Source organism: Mustela putorius, unplaced genomic scaffold (assembly GCF_011764305.1).
Source record: "Mustela putorius furo isolate JIRA1106 unplaced genomic scaffold, ASM1176430v1.1 tig00003983_pilon_pilon_pilon, whole genome shotgun sequence".
NCBI lineage: Eukaryota > Metazoa > Chordata > Mammalia > Carnivora > Mustelidae > Mustela > Mustela putorius.
The window spans coordinates 18,173,668-18,189,605 of NW_025422123.1; the positions used below are offsets into that span (position 1 = coordinate 18,173,668).

The 15,938-nt window shown below is 41.3% G+C and overlaps 1 protein-coding gene across 3 annotated transcripts in view; it reads right to left on the reverse strand.

Annotated features, from left to right (window-relative positions):
- Nucleotides 1-15,938, reverse strand: part of PKHD1 (PKHD1 ciliary IPT domain containing fibrocystin/polyductin) — a 471,024-nt gene that overhangs the window by 372,508 nt on the left and 82,578 nt on the right. For all 3 annotated transcript variants that reach the window (XR_006604139.1, XM_045071248.1, XM_045071247.1), the window contains exons 32-35: nt 15,278-15,345; nt 12,296-13,903; nt 9,423-9,566; nt 3,788-4,007 (exon numbers count right to left, since the gene is read on the reverse strand). Coding sequence is in view for 2 of the 3 variants with exons in the window: in XM_045071248.1 (XP_044927183.1) it covers nt 3,788-4,007; nt 9,423-9,566; nt 12,296-13,903; nt 15,278-15,345 (2,040 nt within the window). In the remaining variant the exon portion in view is untranslated. The remainder of the gene's footprint in view (nt 1-3,787; nt 4,008-9,422; nt 9,567-12,295; nt 13,904-15,277; nt 15,346-15,938) is intronic.

Genomic DNA, 15,938 nt, shown 5'->3' on the forward strand with positions numbered 1-15,938 from the left:
TCTTAGGCAAGTGAGGGAGTATTAGGCCATCTCCCCTACCTGTTGTGTGCCCTCTCTCACGTTCACTACCAGCAATGAACGATCCTCAATCCTACAAGCAGGTATTTTGTACTCAGTATATAAATGACTTGGGATATAGACTTGAACTCAAGGAAAGGAGTGACCAACTTCTCTACAACCTTTTCCGGTCTTGAATTTCTACCCTGCTGATGAGCCTTCTTCTACTCTCTCTAGGCTCTTCGTCAGCAAAGACTAGAGGAAAGTGGGTTAAGTCACCCAGCAATCCTCTCATTTTGCCAGTGGCAATGCACTGTCCACACTAACCATGTTCTTCTTGCTCTGAAAGAGTTAAAACCACTTGTTAACTTAGATTTTTTTACAAGCTTTAGATCATATTTCTTTTTGTATTTTTCCCTGGTAATCTCACTAGAGGTTATTTTTCATTAAAAACCCATCATCAAACTTAGCAGAGACACCAGGATATCAAAAATAGACTAAAATTTATGAAATTTCAGTGCTTCCTAATAGCTACTATTCCATGTTTTCTTCCACAATAATCCCATATATTAAGTATAAATGTAAATATATGTGTTCATATAGACACATATAAATGTAAATAATATAGTTGTGCCTGAACACACATGCACATAAATATTTATTTTGAGGGAATGTGGTAAACATTTTTGGTTCAAATGGCCGGCAAAGAGACTTCTAACACCTAAGTCTCCTAAGACCTAATCTGTGGCTCTTCCAGTTGGTCTGTAAGCAAGTAGTCATGTGCACACTCTTTAGGACAGGCATCAAGAACACTTGGAGTGTTTATGTTTCCCTCACTTAGCCTGAAATTTCTTCTGGTGGTTCTGGAATCTCATTGAACCACACACCTCAGCCCAGGCTCTCATCCCTGTTGCTGAAGGCACATCATTGTGCCAAGTACACTGTCAGCCAGGGGACTGGGTTCCAGTCCTGACAATGCCAAGGCTGGACTGTGTGACTCTGGAAAGATATTTAATGTGTTCTTCAAATAGAATCTAAACTCCTTACTAGAGCCTCCAAGACCTTAAATAACTCCTGGAGCTCCTGTGAAGAACTTTCCTTCCCTCCTACTCTACTCCTATCTTTCTGGTCGTTGACAGTTCATAAAATGTGATGGGGCCTTTGCACTGCTGCCCCCACTGCCCGACCATCCATGGTGACTGCTGCTTCTCCTTAGCTCAGCAAAAGACTCCAGAGAAGTCTTCCCTGAGCACATTGTATACGGTAGTCCCCCATGATTTTCTATCCTGTTATAGCCCCTATCACATGTGATCTTGTTTATTGCACAGCTCCCTCCTCTACCCTTAAAGGCAGGGATTTTGCCATCTTGTTCCTCACTGAGTTACAACTCCTCACACAGTATCTACAACACAATGGACAGTTGATAAACTCTGGATAGATGGATGGGTAGATGGACTGGTGGACGGACAGATGAATGGGTGGCGGATGGATGGATGGATGGATGGATGGATAGATGGATGAACTGGGCATGTTTTTGCCACATATACACACATCTGCCTTTGCCAAATGACATCAGATCCATAGAGGTAGTGGCTGACAAGGGGATAGGATAAAGCATTTAATGAAAATGGGTTCCTTGCAAAGCTAATGGCAAGTAGTTCTCCAGGTTCACAAGGATAATCTTAAGAGGAACCAATCAAGCCATTTGGCATATAATTCCCCCTGTTTAATTATAGTGTGTTTTCTGGTTATTAAATTAGCACATGTTCACTGAAAAAAAAAAACATAAAAACTCAACAAAAAATTATAAGTAACACTCCAGTTACCTAGGGTAGGCGCTCAACATTTAAAAATACATCCTTCTAGTCTTTTTTCTGATCACCTTCTATATGTGTATAGAAACCTATGTACTATACGGGGATGTCTGGGTGGTTCAGTCGGTTAAGTGTCTGCCTTTGGCACAGGTCATGATCCCAGGGTCCTGGGATCAAGCCCCACATCAAGCTCCCTGCTCAGCAGGCACCCTGCTTCTCCCTCTGCCTCCCATTCTCCTTGCTTGTGCATTCGCTCTCTCTCTCCGACAAATAAATAAATAAAATCTTTTTTAAAAGATTAAATTGATACACTATTTTATGACATGTTCCTTTCACTTCCCAACATTTTGTAAGCATTTCCCTCTTCAGTTAAATATTCTTTGTCATGATCTTTAAAGGTTTCCTAGGATATTAGTATTTAGATTCGTCTTTCATTATTAAACACTTCATTTGAAATTTTTTGTCATTATACCTAAAACTTCAAAAAATGTAGCTTTTCACAAATATTACATCTTTCTAACTGCCTTCTTAAAATCCTAAAAGTGAAATACTAGAACACAGGGAATGGGGAATTTTATGAGTGCATACTGCCAAATGATATCATTACGAAGGGAAGGACATCATTTTTAACAATCCCTTCACAAGGTCAGAAGCTCTTCCGTCAGTGACTTCCTGAGTGGAGAAGAACACGGAAGAACTTCAAAGAGGAGCTGTGGGGATTTCGTGAAAAGTCTTCAAATTCAGCGGAGCTAGGATCTAACGTGTGCTTCTTGGTATCCAGCATTCGTGAGTTCTGAAATCCAGTCCTGCCTGAGTGCAAACTCCAGGACACCATTCTCTGTATGACCTAAACAAGGTTCTTCATGCTTTCTAGAAAGCAACCAGCCAAGGAGGCCCCTCCTTTCCTCTGACAAAACATAAACCTCTCTCCCATGAGGATGATGAATTTGTCCTAAAACACAGGCTGTCTTGAAAAAGTACTGGTTATCTCTCTCATTCTGGGTAATGAGTCTTGTTTAGTTTTAATTTTGAATGGGAAGCTAGGCCTTTATTAAAAAAACAGGTGTGGGGACGCCTGGGTGGCTCAGTGGGTTAAGCCGCTGCCTTCAGCTCGGGTCATGATCCCAGGATCCTGGGATGGAGTCCCGCATGGGCTCCTTGATCGGCAGGGAGCCAGCTTCTCTCTCTGCCTCTGCCTGCTTGTATGCGTGCTCTCTCTCTCTCTCTCCTTCTGCCTGACAAATAAACAAATGAAATATTTAAAAAAAAAAAAAACAGGTGTGATCACTCTATCTCCATAAGAAAGAAGAGAGCAGGGCAACATTCAGCACTGAAATACCACAGTCCATGGGAAAAGAACTGCTGTTTGAAATGAAGGCTGCCCTGAGTCATCTATAGGATCGCAGGTTTTCCTTAAATGTGTTTAGAAAAGGGGGTTTTACCTGGAAAGTGGCAGTATTGATTTCGTTCGTTTGTTTTTGAAATTCAAAAAATCTTCGCAAGCTTATGGCTTCTAAATCCTAGATCTACCGTAATTCTGCCTGCACATCCCCCCTTCTTTTGAATAAACATTGTGCAATCTGCTGGATTTCTCTATGACTTTTTTTCATATTTGTGAATCTGTTTGGAAAGAAAAGAAAAAGGAAAAGAGCCTTCTGTTTTTCATAATGTCTAATCTTTTTCCCCATTGGCATTCACCAGATGTTGCTTTGGACCAGAAGATAAATATTAAAATCTAAGCAAGAACAAAGCGAGCTGTTTACTGGGCAGATTTTTCAGATGTTCTCTCAAACACTTGAAAAGACAGGAGATGCTTTGATATGCAGGCTGGCTGGAATCCACAATGGAATGGTCCCTATAACAAGAGTGGTAGGCCCTGGGGGCCATGTCCACCCAGCCTGCAGTTCCTGATGGTTCCATCTGTCCACTGACCATGGATGTGTGCAGAAAGTCAGGGAGGGAGGGGACAGGGTTACCTGAGGAAGAGGCCTGAGAACCATGGGAAGGCTGACTCTGTCCAATGATCTGGTGCAAAGAGGCACTGGGGACTTTCTTCACAAATGTAGAGGTAGGGCCATGACTGGGGCAATGTCTCTGTCCCCACAGCGAATGTCAAATCACACTGCACATAGCTGCTGCTGGAGGCTTCGCAGCTCTCCTCCGCATGCTTCAGGCCACACAGGAAAGCCAAGGACACTGCGGGAAATACTCACTATTAGGTTAGGCAGCAACCACAGAAAGAACTAAAGGCCTCACACGGTTACATAAATGCACTTCATGTGTGGTCCCTTGACCACAAGGAAAATAAAGTTATCAGTTGACTTTTCTTAAATATGCATGATGTACACAAAACACACAGAAGAATATAAGTAACATTTCTATAAAATATGAATCATCATAATAAGAAAAACTCATATGACTCTACAAGCCAACATAAGCTCTAAAACTACTGTGATGCTCTCAAATCTTTGTCTCTTCGTCAAGCCCATCATCTTCCTCCTCATCTTCAGAAACAATCCCTTACACTATTTAAATCACTTTTTCACATGGGTTTGTATTCCTAAATGACAGAATGTTGAGTTTCACTTCATTTTGAATTTTATGCAATAGAATACATGTCAATTTTTGGACCCACTTTTTTCCACTCAGATTACAGTTCCAAGATTTATCAAGGACCATATTATCACATAAGGAATACCTTTTCACTGCTGTTCAATACTGTATTGTGTAAAATTACTACAGTTTGTCTATTCTCTTACCAATGGACTTTGGCTATTTCCCAGTTTTTGCTACTACAAACACATACTAAATTTCCTCTAGGGTATATGCCTTAAAGAAAATTACTTGTTCATAGGGTAGCTACCAGTTCAACTTTACAAGATAGTGCCATTTTGGTTCCAAAGTGCTTGTGCCATTTTACTATAGTCTACCAACTATGGTCATGAGTTTCCATTATTCCACATAACTGTCAGCACTTGGGATTATCAGACTGTTAATTTTGACAAGTTCGGTACAAATACAATGGCATCCCTTTGCAAGCTCAACTTGAATTTGCATTATTACTTCTTAGGTCAAACAGCTTCTTATATGTCAGAACTCATATTTCCTCATTGGTGAAATTCCTCTTCCTGTCATTTGCCCTTTTTTTACACTGGAATTTTTGTCTTTTTCTTAATGATTTGTGCTCTTTATATATTTTGGGTACTAATCCTAGAAGGTTATATGGTTGCTCATACCGTCTCAGGTTCTTTTCTTGATGGGATCTCTTGATTAACAGAAGTCCTTGATTTTTACATCATTTTGACAATTAACATTTTATGAAGAAGAAAAGCAATTATTGAAATCATTTGATCTTGAGACTACTTCTTTCTCAGTCAAGAGACACAATGTGAAAAGCATCAACAAGACAGACTGGCAATTACCTTTAAGAGGCAGATAAACAAGTATCTACATGAGATGGTTTAGGAGCTGCTCTGTTTGAAAACTTTAATAAAGTACAAAAGAAAAAGAAAGAAAAATCCCTCCAGCTTTCTACCTCCACAGCTAACCTGTCAATACAGGTTTGCAACAATACTACTAAGGACTGTGGGCTTGAACCCAGGCTGCTCTACCTATATCCCAGCACTGCGTGCAACAAGGGGCACATGAGACAAACACATGTGAGAAGGTTTACAGTTGTTCAGTCACATCCAAATAGCATTATGGTTGCTGGTACATTCCAAAGCACCTGACACATAGTAGGTTCTCTGTGAATTGAATATATTCAGGATGAATTACAGCCATAAAGATGGCTGACAATAGGACCCTTGGGTGGATAGACAAAACATAAGAACTTTCCAGTTAGCAAGCCCTAGACCAGACATATGGTCAACACATATTTTAAAAAAAGAACTCATTTATGGGTGATTAGGTGGATGCAGAGTGACATGGTGGACCCTGAAAAGTACCCAGGGCTGGGGTCAGAATCGAAGTTTCTGCCACGAAATCAAACAGTGTGACCTTTAATCACTGTAGCTTTTCACGCCTCATGGAAAAATTAAAGTTCCCATGAAGAAGTCACTCCATGTAACTCAAGGTACAAATGCAAACACCATGAACATCAAAGATTTTGTTGATTTTTTTAAAAAAATATGAAGTATTTTCATTTCAGTGAACAAGATGTTTTTAGCAACCCATCAAACGAAAGAGTAAAATTCTTCTTTCGTTAGAAGCACAAATGGTGGGGGTAAAAACAGATGACACCAAAAGCACTTCCTCAGAGCTCCCCTATTACCGCCCCTGCCCCATCCATGAGAGAAAACCCATGAGCAGTGAGCAGCCCTGTGGCAGGAGACCAAGGAAAGCGGTAATTAGGGAGGGTAGAGTTCTAGGCCCTCTTCCACAGCCTGGAATGAGAAACACCACTGTCTTTAGTGTGCAAAGTCACACTAAGGAATAAAACTCAGAGTGTGGGTCAGAACTCAAAGTGACCTTAGTAAATTAGGGAAATTACAGAAATAAACCAAAAACCAAATGAAAATAGTAAGGCAGTAAACCACAGGGAAAAAAAAATAAGAAAACTCGTGTAAATATCAGATGAGGAATGCCCAGCTGTGCACAAGCATGTCAGGAAAAAGAAGAAGAGGAGGAAAAAGAAGAAGAGGAGGAGGAGGAAAGGAAGAAGAAACATCCTTGGAATAATCGTAGGTAACAGCATGATTATAAAGACAGCAAGACAGCAACGTGGTTGTAAAAACAAAGATGGTGCCAGGCTCTAAGCAGGCAGTCCTCTGAAGACCCGGAGAAGACCAGAACACAGAGGAGCTGCCTCGTTGGAGGCTTCAAATTAGCGGGGGAAAGGTAGGAATTCACAGAGGGCTCAGAAGAGAAATGTCAAAATGTTGACTTGTTGGCAAGTCTCTGATTCACTCAGTCGCTCCAAAATTTGCATTTCTGACAAACTCCCAGGTGCTGCTACTCCAGCAACAACATTAAGATGATATTCTCGGGGCACCTGGGTGGCTCCCTCCATTGAATGGGCCACTCTTGGTTTTGGCTTGGGTCATGATCTCAGGTCCTGAGATGGAGCCCCACATCAGGGTCCGTGCTCAGCATAGAGTCTGCTTGAGACTTTCTCTCCCTCTCCCTCTGCCTTTCCCTTTCTCCTTCCCTCTGTGTGTGTGTGTGTCTTTATAAAATAAACAAATCTTGGGGTGCCTGGGTGGCTCAGTGAGTTAAGCCACTGCCTTCGGCTCAGGTCATGATCTCAGAGTCCTAGGATGGAGCCCCGCATGGGGCTCTCTGCTCAGCGGGGAGCCTGCTTTCTCCTCTCTCTCTGCCTGCCTCTCTGCCTGCTTGTGATCTCCATCTGTCAAATAAATACATAAAATCTTTAAAAAAAATCTTTTTAAAAAATAATATGATTTTCTCAATAATAATGTAATTCTCAGTAATAATACCATTGAGAACCACGGTGTTAGGAGGACTGAGATTAATTCAGCATTCTGAAAGGTTGATTAAGTCTGAAAAAAGGAATACAGGGGAGAATCAGTTAAGTAAAGGATAGACTGCTCTGACAATAGCAACTGAGAAACACAGCTAACAGTCCACTTCAAAAATCTTTTGAAATGTAACAGTTTCTTAACTAAATTGGTTATATGTAATCCTATCTGAAAGTAGAGGAATTATTAGCAGTTTCTTACAATTAATGAAACACATCCTGTTTGGTCATTTGATGTCCATTACAGAGCTACTTTCTAGAGAAAAAAAAAAATACACAAACATACTCAAAATGTTTTATTTCAACTCAGGAAGTTGATAGAATCCATGAATACCATCTGAGGTCTGAAGTAAGAAACCAATAGAGTTAGATTTCTCCAGTTCTTCTCCATTTTTAGACACTGTAATTAAAAGTCCTTAAAAAGACTTTTTTTTTTAATGAAAGAGGAAAAAAAGTCCAATTATCCATTTCCCAAGTAAATGAGCCATTCTTGCACAATCAGTGGGTGTTTGGTGTCACCTAGTGGCAATCGTCAGAGTTACAGCTTCCTGTTTCTGTTTTCCTTTTTTAAAAATCAAGGCATTTTAAGAAGTCCGTTTCTAAACTTAAATCTTTTAAAATATAATAGTTTCTATTCCTCTTCTTCTAGGAGTTGTCAAACTTCCAATATCACAATTTACCTTCCCAAAAAACCTCAATGATTTTTATTTTGTACTTCTAATTGAAATTGTGTCTTGACATAATGCCAAGGAACTTTAAAGAGTAAATTAACTTAAGCTGTGTATGTATGAAAGCCTTTTTAAAAGACTGTAGCAGTATTAGTTAAATGTTGGAACCTAGAAATATGGATCCTTGGTTTTCTGTTTCCCCAACTTCCCAATTCATTTATTCTTTCATCAAGCATTAATTTTGCATGTTCCCTGTGCCAGCCCTGGTCTACGCAGAGGAGGGCGATTGGAGAAGAAAAGAGGCAACGTCTTAAACTTAAATCTTCCACTGTATCTTAAGTTTCTTATTGTGGAATCTCCAGTGGAATAGATCTCTCTTCCATAAAGCTCCGCTTATATATAGGGTGGTAATAGGAAACTCCATTTCTAGTTTGTATTTTTTTTTTCCTAGTTTGAAGTTTAAACAAGGATCATCACTCCATCTCTCTCTCTCTCTCCCTTCCCTTCCACCTCCTTCCCCTTCTTGGATAAGACAATCTAATATAAACTGCCATCACCAGTTACACATTGTGGAATTTTTGTCCAAGCTCAGATAAAGTGATGCCTTGATCACTTTGTAAATCCTTCACCCACATTCAAGTTGCAGACACAAGTTAAGAATATCATCAAAAGCACTCTTCTGAAAGCATGTGCACAAATTGTTTCTAAGCACATAGGTACAAAATCTATGATTACACAAACAAGTTCATCACCTGACTAAGCTGGTCCTCTAATGATAATGGCAATTTCTTCCCTTTGACTTTTTTCCTGAAGCTCAGAGGGTAATCACCCATTGTTAGAATGGGATTATCAAAGCTTTTTACCTTTCTCTCTAACAAAGACACAGCTTCCTACACCTCAATTTACATGATGCTGTGACACTTCAAGCAATGAGAGATCATGGTGTTCTACTGAGTAAATACCTGGGCATTACAGAGTGAGAGGGTGGTGTTCATGTTGGTTCTTTCACCTCTAACAAGAATTCCAGAACTGGGCACACCAGGCAAATATGCAAGAGATATCAGCTCACTGCTCTGATCCCTATGCTAGTACTTCCAATAAGCAGAAGTTTTCACAGTTCCACCTCAGAACAAGGCCAAGAGACTGTCTTCCCCATGATGTCTAAGGCTGTTGTTGAAACTAATATTCAGAACTCACAATTACCTTCTCCACCATTGTACGACAACCATCAAGAACATGGGTAATAAATTTTCCATTGCCATGAATATGATAAAGGTGAATACAAACCCTTTTAATAGGCAGTCCCATCTAACATTTTAGGTGGGGAACAGAGAAATCCCCTTCCCAAGAACAGATAGAAAAATTGGGAGTCAGTACAGCATTGATTATTAAAATGCAGTTAACTGGAGAATATCATTTTTAGATACACTCTTAATAAAGTATATATGTGGCATTTGTACAGACCATCCAGGGGCGGGACCAAGCAGCTGAAGGCTGACACTGTAGCATTAGCCAAGACCTGGCAGGGAGCCCCACACACAGCAGCTGAGATGTTCCCTGGAGAAAATCCTCCTCCGAACACATGCACAAGGCTTCCACCCAGGCAGCCTTCAAAACAAAATACAAGCTCATGATTACAGATGCAAATCTCTCTTTCTTTACTTAACTCTAAATTCAGACCTATGCTTTCTTGCTGCCCCGTCATTCCTTTTAAGCCCTCTAGAATCCACACAATTGTCTCTAGGTTCTGATCTCCTTAGCATCTTCCCACTAAGCTCTGGCCTCCAGAGCATAGAGTCCTTGTTCTGTCAGATTCCTGTCATATTCAACAATCTATTAAAAATGTAATGACTTTTGGGGTGCCTGGGTGACTCAGTCCTTAAGCGGCTATCTTTAGCTCAGGTCATGATCTGAGGGTCCTGGGATCAAGCCCCGCATTGGGCTCCCTGCTTGGCAGGAAGCCTGCTTCTCCCTCTCCCACTGTCCCCGCTTGTGTTCCCTCTCTCGCTGTGTCTCTCTGTGTCAAATAAATAAATAAAATCTTTCCAGAAAAATGTAATGACTTTTATACAGATAAGTAATGCTTACTTATCATTCTTATTTTTTTAATACCAAAGAGTATACAATGAAAGTAAAAGTCCCACTAAACCACCTAGCTCACTCCCAGAGGTAGCCACATTTAATTTCTTGTGAATCCTTCCAGAATTTTTTGATCATCTCTATTTTTATACAAAGAAATTTTTTCTAGGGGCACATGGGTGGCTCAGTCAGTTAAATATCTGACTCTTGATCTCAGCTCAGGTCTTGATCTCACAGTCATGAGTTCAAGCCCCAAATTGGACTCCATGCTGGGCATGGAGCCTATTAAAAAAATAAAATCTTCCTACACATATTCTTCTACTACTTGATTTTTTCATTGAAGATACAGCATATACAATTTCCCAACTATGTGTACATGTATGCATACTACTTAGAATTCCATTATATGCCACAATTTATTTAGCAATTTTCCTATTGATTGATTCTTTCCTTATTTCTCCTCTCTTGCTATAATGAATGGTGCTGAGGAATTATACATTTATTTGCATAAAACTGCTGCAAACTGTTAGAAGTGGGATTTCTAGGTCAAATGAAAAATAAGGTTTTAGATTTGAAGGATATGGCCAAACTTCTCTCCAAAATAATGTTGTACCAGTTTACACTGACACCGGCACTACAGGGCAGCACCTGGCTCTGATGGGTGAAAGTATGACCATTCTAAACAAACACCATGTTTTGCTTCAGTCTGAGAACCAAAAAAGGTCAATATCACCTGGACTTCCAGATATGTGGCCATCTCTAGTCCACACTAGAGTGTCTACACTTCTAGTGTCTATTATTATCCTCAAGTCAAGACTCAGTGGTTCCTACAGCTGCCTCACAAACCCAAGAAGAACATTTTGCTTAGGAGGCATTTCATAGCCCTGCTCTCTCATTAAAAAAAAAAAAAAAAAAAAAAATAGAATAATTGAAGGAAGGGACATGAGAACATCCAGCCCAAATCCCTTTATCTGTAGAAAATGTACCCAGATAAGTTACTATCACACTTAGGACCAAAATCCCAATCCCAATACCTATAGCATTCTACCCAGCCAAGGCCAGACAAATTTGTTCTAAGAATTGGCTTGGCTAAAACTATGGGAAGAGCCTAGACATCCATCAACAGATGAATGGATAAAGATGTATGATACACACACACACACACACACACACACACACACACGGTGGAATATTACGCAGCCATCAAAAATGATATCTTGCCATTGGCAATGCTGAGGATGGAACTAGAGGGTATTGTGCTAAGTGAAATAAGTCAATCAGAGAAAGACAATTATCATATGATCTCTCTGATATGAGGAACTTGAGAAACAGGGAGGGGAAGGGAGGGGAAGAGAGGGAGGAGAAAATCAAACAGGAAGAAACCAGGGAGGGAGACAAACTATAAGAGACTCTTAATCTCAGGAAACAAGCTGAGGGTTGCTGGGGCTGGTGGGGAGAAGGATGGGGTGTCTGGGTGATGGACATCAGGGAGGGCATGTGCTATGGTGAGTGCTGTGAAGTGTGTAAGACTGATGAATCACAGACTTATACCCCTGAAGCAAATAATACATCATATATTAATTTAAAAAAAAAAAAAAGAATTGACTTGGCTAGCACTTCATCAGTGTAAGATTCAGCTCCCATAATTTCCTCTGTACTTTCTGTATCACGGTCAAATTTGAGTTGTCTCAAGTGCGGTAGGGCGCTACCTGAACAGAAACCAAAACCATCACTGGAAGAAAAGGCAGGACAAATTTCAGTATATCTATATAAAAGAAGAAAACAGTTCACCCAATGCAATCATACTATGCAATTGGCCTCTTATTGCTGGGGTATAGATTCATCTGTGAAATAATTCCAAAATGATAAAAGCTAATGATATTTAGTAAGTTTAAAATAATTCAGGTTGGCATAGAGGTTTAAAAAGAGATGAAGGCACCCATGTACTACTTACTTGATCAAATTATGAGCTCTTCGAGATGGAACTATTGAAGACCCAAATTAAATCAGGTTAAGGAATCAAATTAAAATAAAATCACACTTCTGGAATCTGCACAAATTCCTTGATTAAAAAAAAAAAAAAAACTCATACAGGGGCATGCCAAAGACAAGTTTTAGGAGGAAATGGGGATTGTAGGAGGTCAATCAGGCTCCTCTCTCCTTCTATCTTTCAGAATGCAACTGATTTCCTACCTTTTACAGTGGATTACATAAAGAGAAAGAGAGAGAGAAATATCTGTCTCATTTGCTTGACTTACCAAAGTTCTCAGTCACTGCCGAAATAGTGACTGTGGATGTGAAGACCAGGACAGATGAGGCCCACCCCCTCATGCGGTCGTACCCTCTTACTGGGTACTCCCCAGCAGGAAGGGGTGGGACCACACACTGGAGAACTGTATAGTTGCCAGAGACACCCACACAGGGTGACATCCCAATAAAAATGTCAACATTTTTAGCTCCTGAGACCTGGGCCACCACCATAGTTAAGATGTCATCAGTCTGAGAAATAGAGAGTAACTGTGGAGTGAAGGCATTGCTGTACCCAATGACTCCCATCCGGTATGAAAGTCCATCTACCTCGATGACCAGGCCCCCAGAGCCATTTCCTGCAGGAACAATGCACTGGATGAACTTGGAGCTGATGCTCACTGTCAGGCAGGCCTGCTGTCCAATGAAGACTAGTGTGCTGTTCTCTCCCCGCAGAGCTATGCCCTCCATGGACAAGAGGCTTCCACCATGGATGCTGAAATTCTTGGGAAAATAATGAGACACTTCAGGCAAAATGTGGAAGTGCCTGGAAACATTACCAAAACAAGCATATCCAATTCTTGTATGAAAAATGGATACGTAGTGCAGTCCTGGGGTCAAGTCACTTATCCGGCATGCCACATGGCTTGCATTAAAGAAAGTTACAACACAGGGAAGGTGATTGTCCACAAACACCATTGGCTCATCTGTTGTGATGTCTAATTTCTGACCCCTAATCAGCACCATGGTCAGAGACCCACTGATGTTAGTGGTCAAGGAGTCCACGATGGGAGTTGTTTCTTCCCGCAAGGAAAGAGTGCAAAGGCCCTGACACTCACTGGGTAGCCCATTCACCAAGACTGTGATGTTCAGGGTGAAGGAAGCATTAGGCAAGGGGGCATCCACTTGGCTAATCTGGCAGAGGACTGTCTGGTCCCCCAAGCTCAAAATCACACAAGAAAATGGACCCGAAAGGTGCACTTGAACTGACCTCTTCCTAGAGTTGAGAGCCAGCCCTCTCACTGTGAGTACGGTCCCACCACAAGCAGACCCACGTGTCGGCAAGATGGCCATTATCCGGGGTGTCATCACAAATTGTTGGGGCACAGCAGACATGTTAGCAAACCCCATCTGCTTTTGACGTACTTGGAGAGGATAGGTGCCTGCCTCCAAACTGTGAAGAGGAAAGGAGCACCCAGACAGGCTCATGTTGTTCCATAAAGACTGCATCTCCAGATCACAGTTTAAGAACCCCAGAAGGATCACTGAGTTGGGGAGGTTATTTCCTTCCACGGAGAGCCTCAGGCTGTTATTGGTCATTTCTCCTTGCACAGCAGTGACCACTGGTGTCCTTGCTACTTCATACATGAAAGTAAAGCCCTTCCCCACCAGGCTGGGTAAGGGTCCTCGGACTAAGGATGCATTGCCAGCCCAGACCTCCACGGGGGCTGGGACAGTGGGAACATCTGCTTTGGGCAGCAGAGCTGAAGGTGGGGTCTCACACCAGATGACAGTGTCTGTTGAGTTCACGATGTCACAGGTCCGATTACCCACAAGCACCCACACCAGATCGGGGTCCCTGCTGAACCCTACTCCCGAGACGGTGAGGATGGTTCCACCTAAAGCATGAACATCAAAAAGAACACTTACAAGTTGATATTCAGAACGAGGAACTCAAGGCACCTGTGCAAACCCCAGGGCAGTTTAAGTGGAAGGTGGGGTGTTGAAACCTCAGCGACTTCCACTCACCCCAGCAATGTTAAATCTGTGATCATTTTGGCAGGCATTAGATGGGCTACAATTCACATAATAGTAAAACAGTGTAGATTGTTGTATAAAGGAAGGATGCTTACAATACTTCAGACAAAGTTTTCAAATATATTTCTAGATCCTAGAAGCCACTTCTATCAATTTAGACACTAATGAAAAATCTCATTTCTGGAAGTGTTCTTGTCACTGCTATGTTCCCTGGCATGTTAATCTGTAATAATATGTAGGGAGAGTATATGTGTAACATCTATGTTAATGGAAAATCAAATTCCTTAGTCTTCTTGTCATTTGCCATATGACGATCTCACATATTCCCCATTATTCTATACGTTATAATATAGAGGGTTCTGTATATAGTCAACATAGGCACTGATAAAAAATGTAATTTCTTGAAGTATGACACTTATCCTCTGTATTATTCTATGTGATAGTTGAATGGTCTGTGTATTATGTAGGCTTATGTCTCTGTGTGTGCATGTGCATGTTTTGAGATATCTCAAGAGCCAGGGAAATATCAAAACATTCTTGTGATCCTGCTGTTTTATACCTAGACTTTGTCTCTCTAGCTGAGGGACACTCAAGCCCCATCTTCAGGACAGGGGCTAGAGCAAGGTACCTCATATCATGACCAAACCTGTGGTCTAGGAAAGCAGCTTTAAAAAGGATTTTACTATACTCCAAAAGGATAAAGCTCTGTTGCACACATTACCACAATGATGATCTACATGTAGATTTATATCTTTCCTTTTTTTTTTCTAAAAATGACCAGTTTTCCAGATTTTCCTGTCTTGTCTCCCATATTGATATTTGTGTTTCTGACTCCTTGTGGGTCTTTCATCTGTACCCTCAGAGGAAAGGGAAGACACCAGACTCATTCTTTCCCTCCTTCCCCCTCCAGGATTTAAAGGGATAACCTGGGAAGCTCTTCCCCTTGTTTTTCTAATATCCTCTAGAGATGTGCTGTCCACTGGATATGTCAGCCTCTTTTCATCAGAAAAACAAAACTGGGCACATCTTCTTATCATAAAAACTCATTCATTTCCTGAGCTCATGGGAGCTCACTGGTTTCCATACTCTTCCAAGTACATCACTCAGTTCCCAGAGCACAGGGAAAGCTCCTCTCCCTGCTGCCCCATCTCTGGTCTCACTGGTTCAAATCCAAGAAGAAAACCTGAATATCCAGAGAGCAGGCCTGCCAAGTAAATGATATGAGAGACTCTCACCCAGAAGGGACCCGCAGCAAGGCTCAATGCTGAAAACATCTGTGACATACTGGATATGAAGATCAACCCTGCAGAGAACAGGGAGATGGTTATAAAATAACTGAGTTAGAAAGAGAGAAAGGGAGGAGAAAGAGAGAGAGACCCAGGTATCAGGGAGAGAAGCGCAGATCTAGGGAGCAGTGATAGAGAGCCGGTGTGAATGGCATCACCTCACAGAGGAAAAAGAAAAGGACACCGTGGGAAGAAAATGTTGTGTGGGACATTTTCCTGGGCCAACACCTGTGGTGGCATCAGCCCCATACAGTTTAGCTAACTTTCTGGAATGAGCAGAGGGAACTTCTGGAGAAATACAAGGAGGAGGGACTTTGGGACAAAGAGGATCTGAACACAGCTTGGACAATAATTTTAAGTCATTTGTTCAAAGCCCTAGACACAATCTTATTAAAGGTCTTCTTTAGTCACAGACTCTAATTAAAGCACAGAACAGTCCCCCAATACATATAAATGCTCACCCTACCCCACCTTAACCAAAAGCCATGACATCCTAGTTCCAGTAAGTTCTCTCTTCCCCAACTAATAAGCCTAAACATTGCCCTTGGATTGGTCTTGAGAGTGAATCATCCTGTAGGGTCTCTAAGATTTCTTCAACCTGTAGGACTCC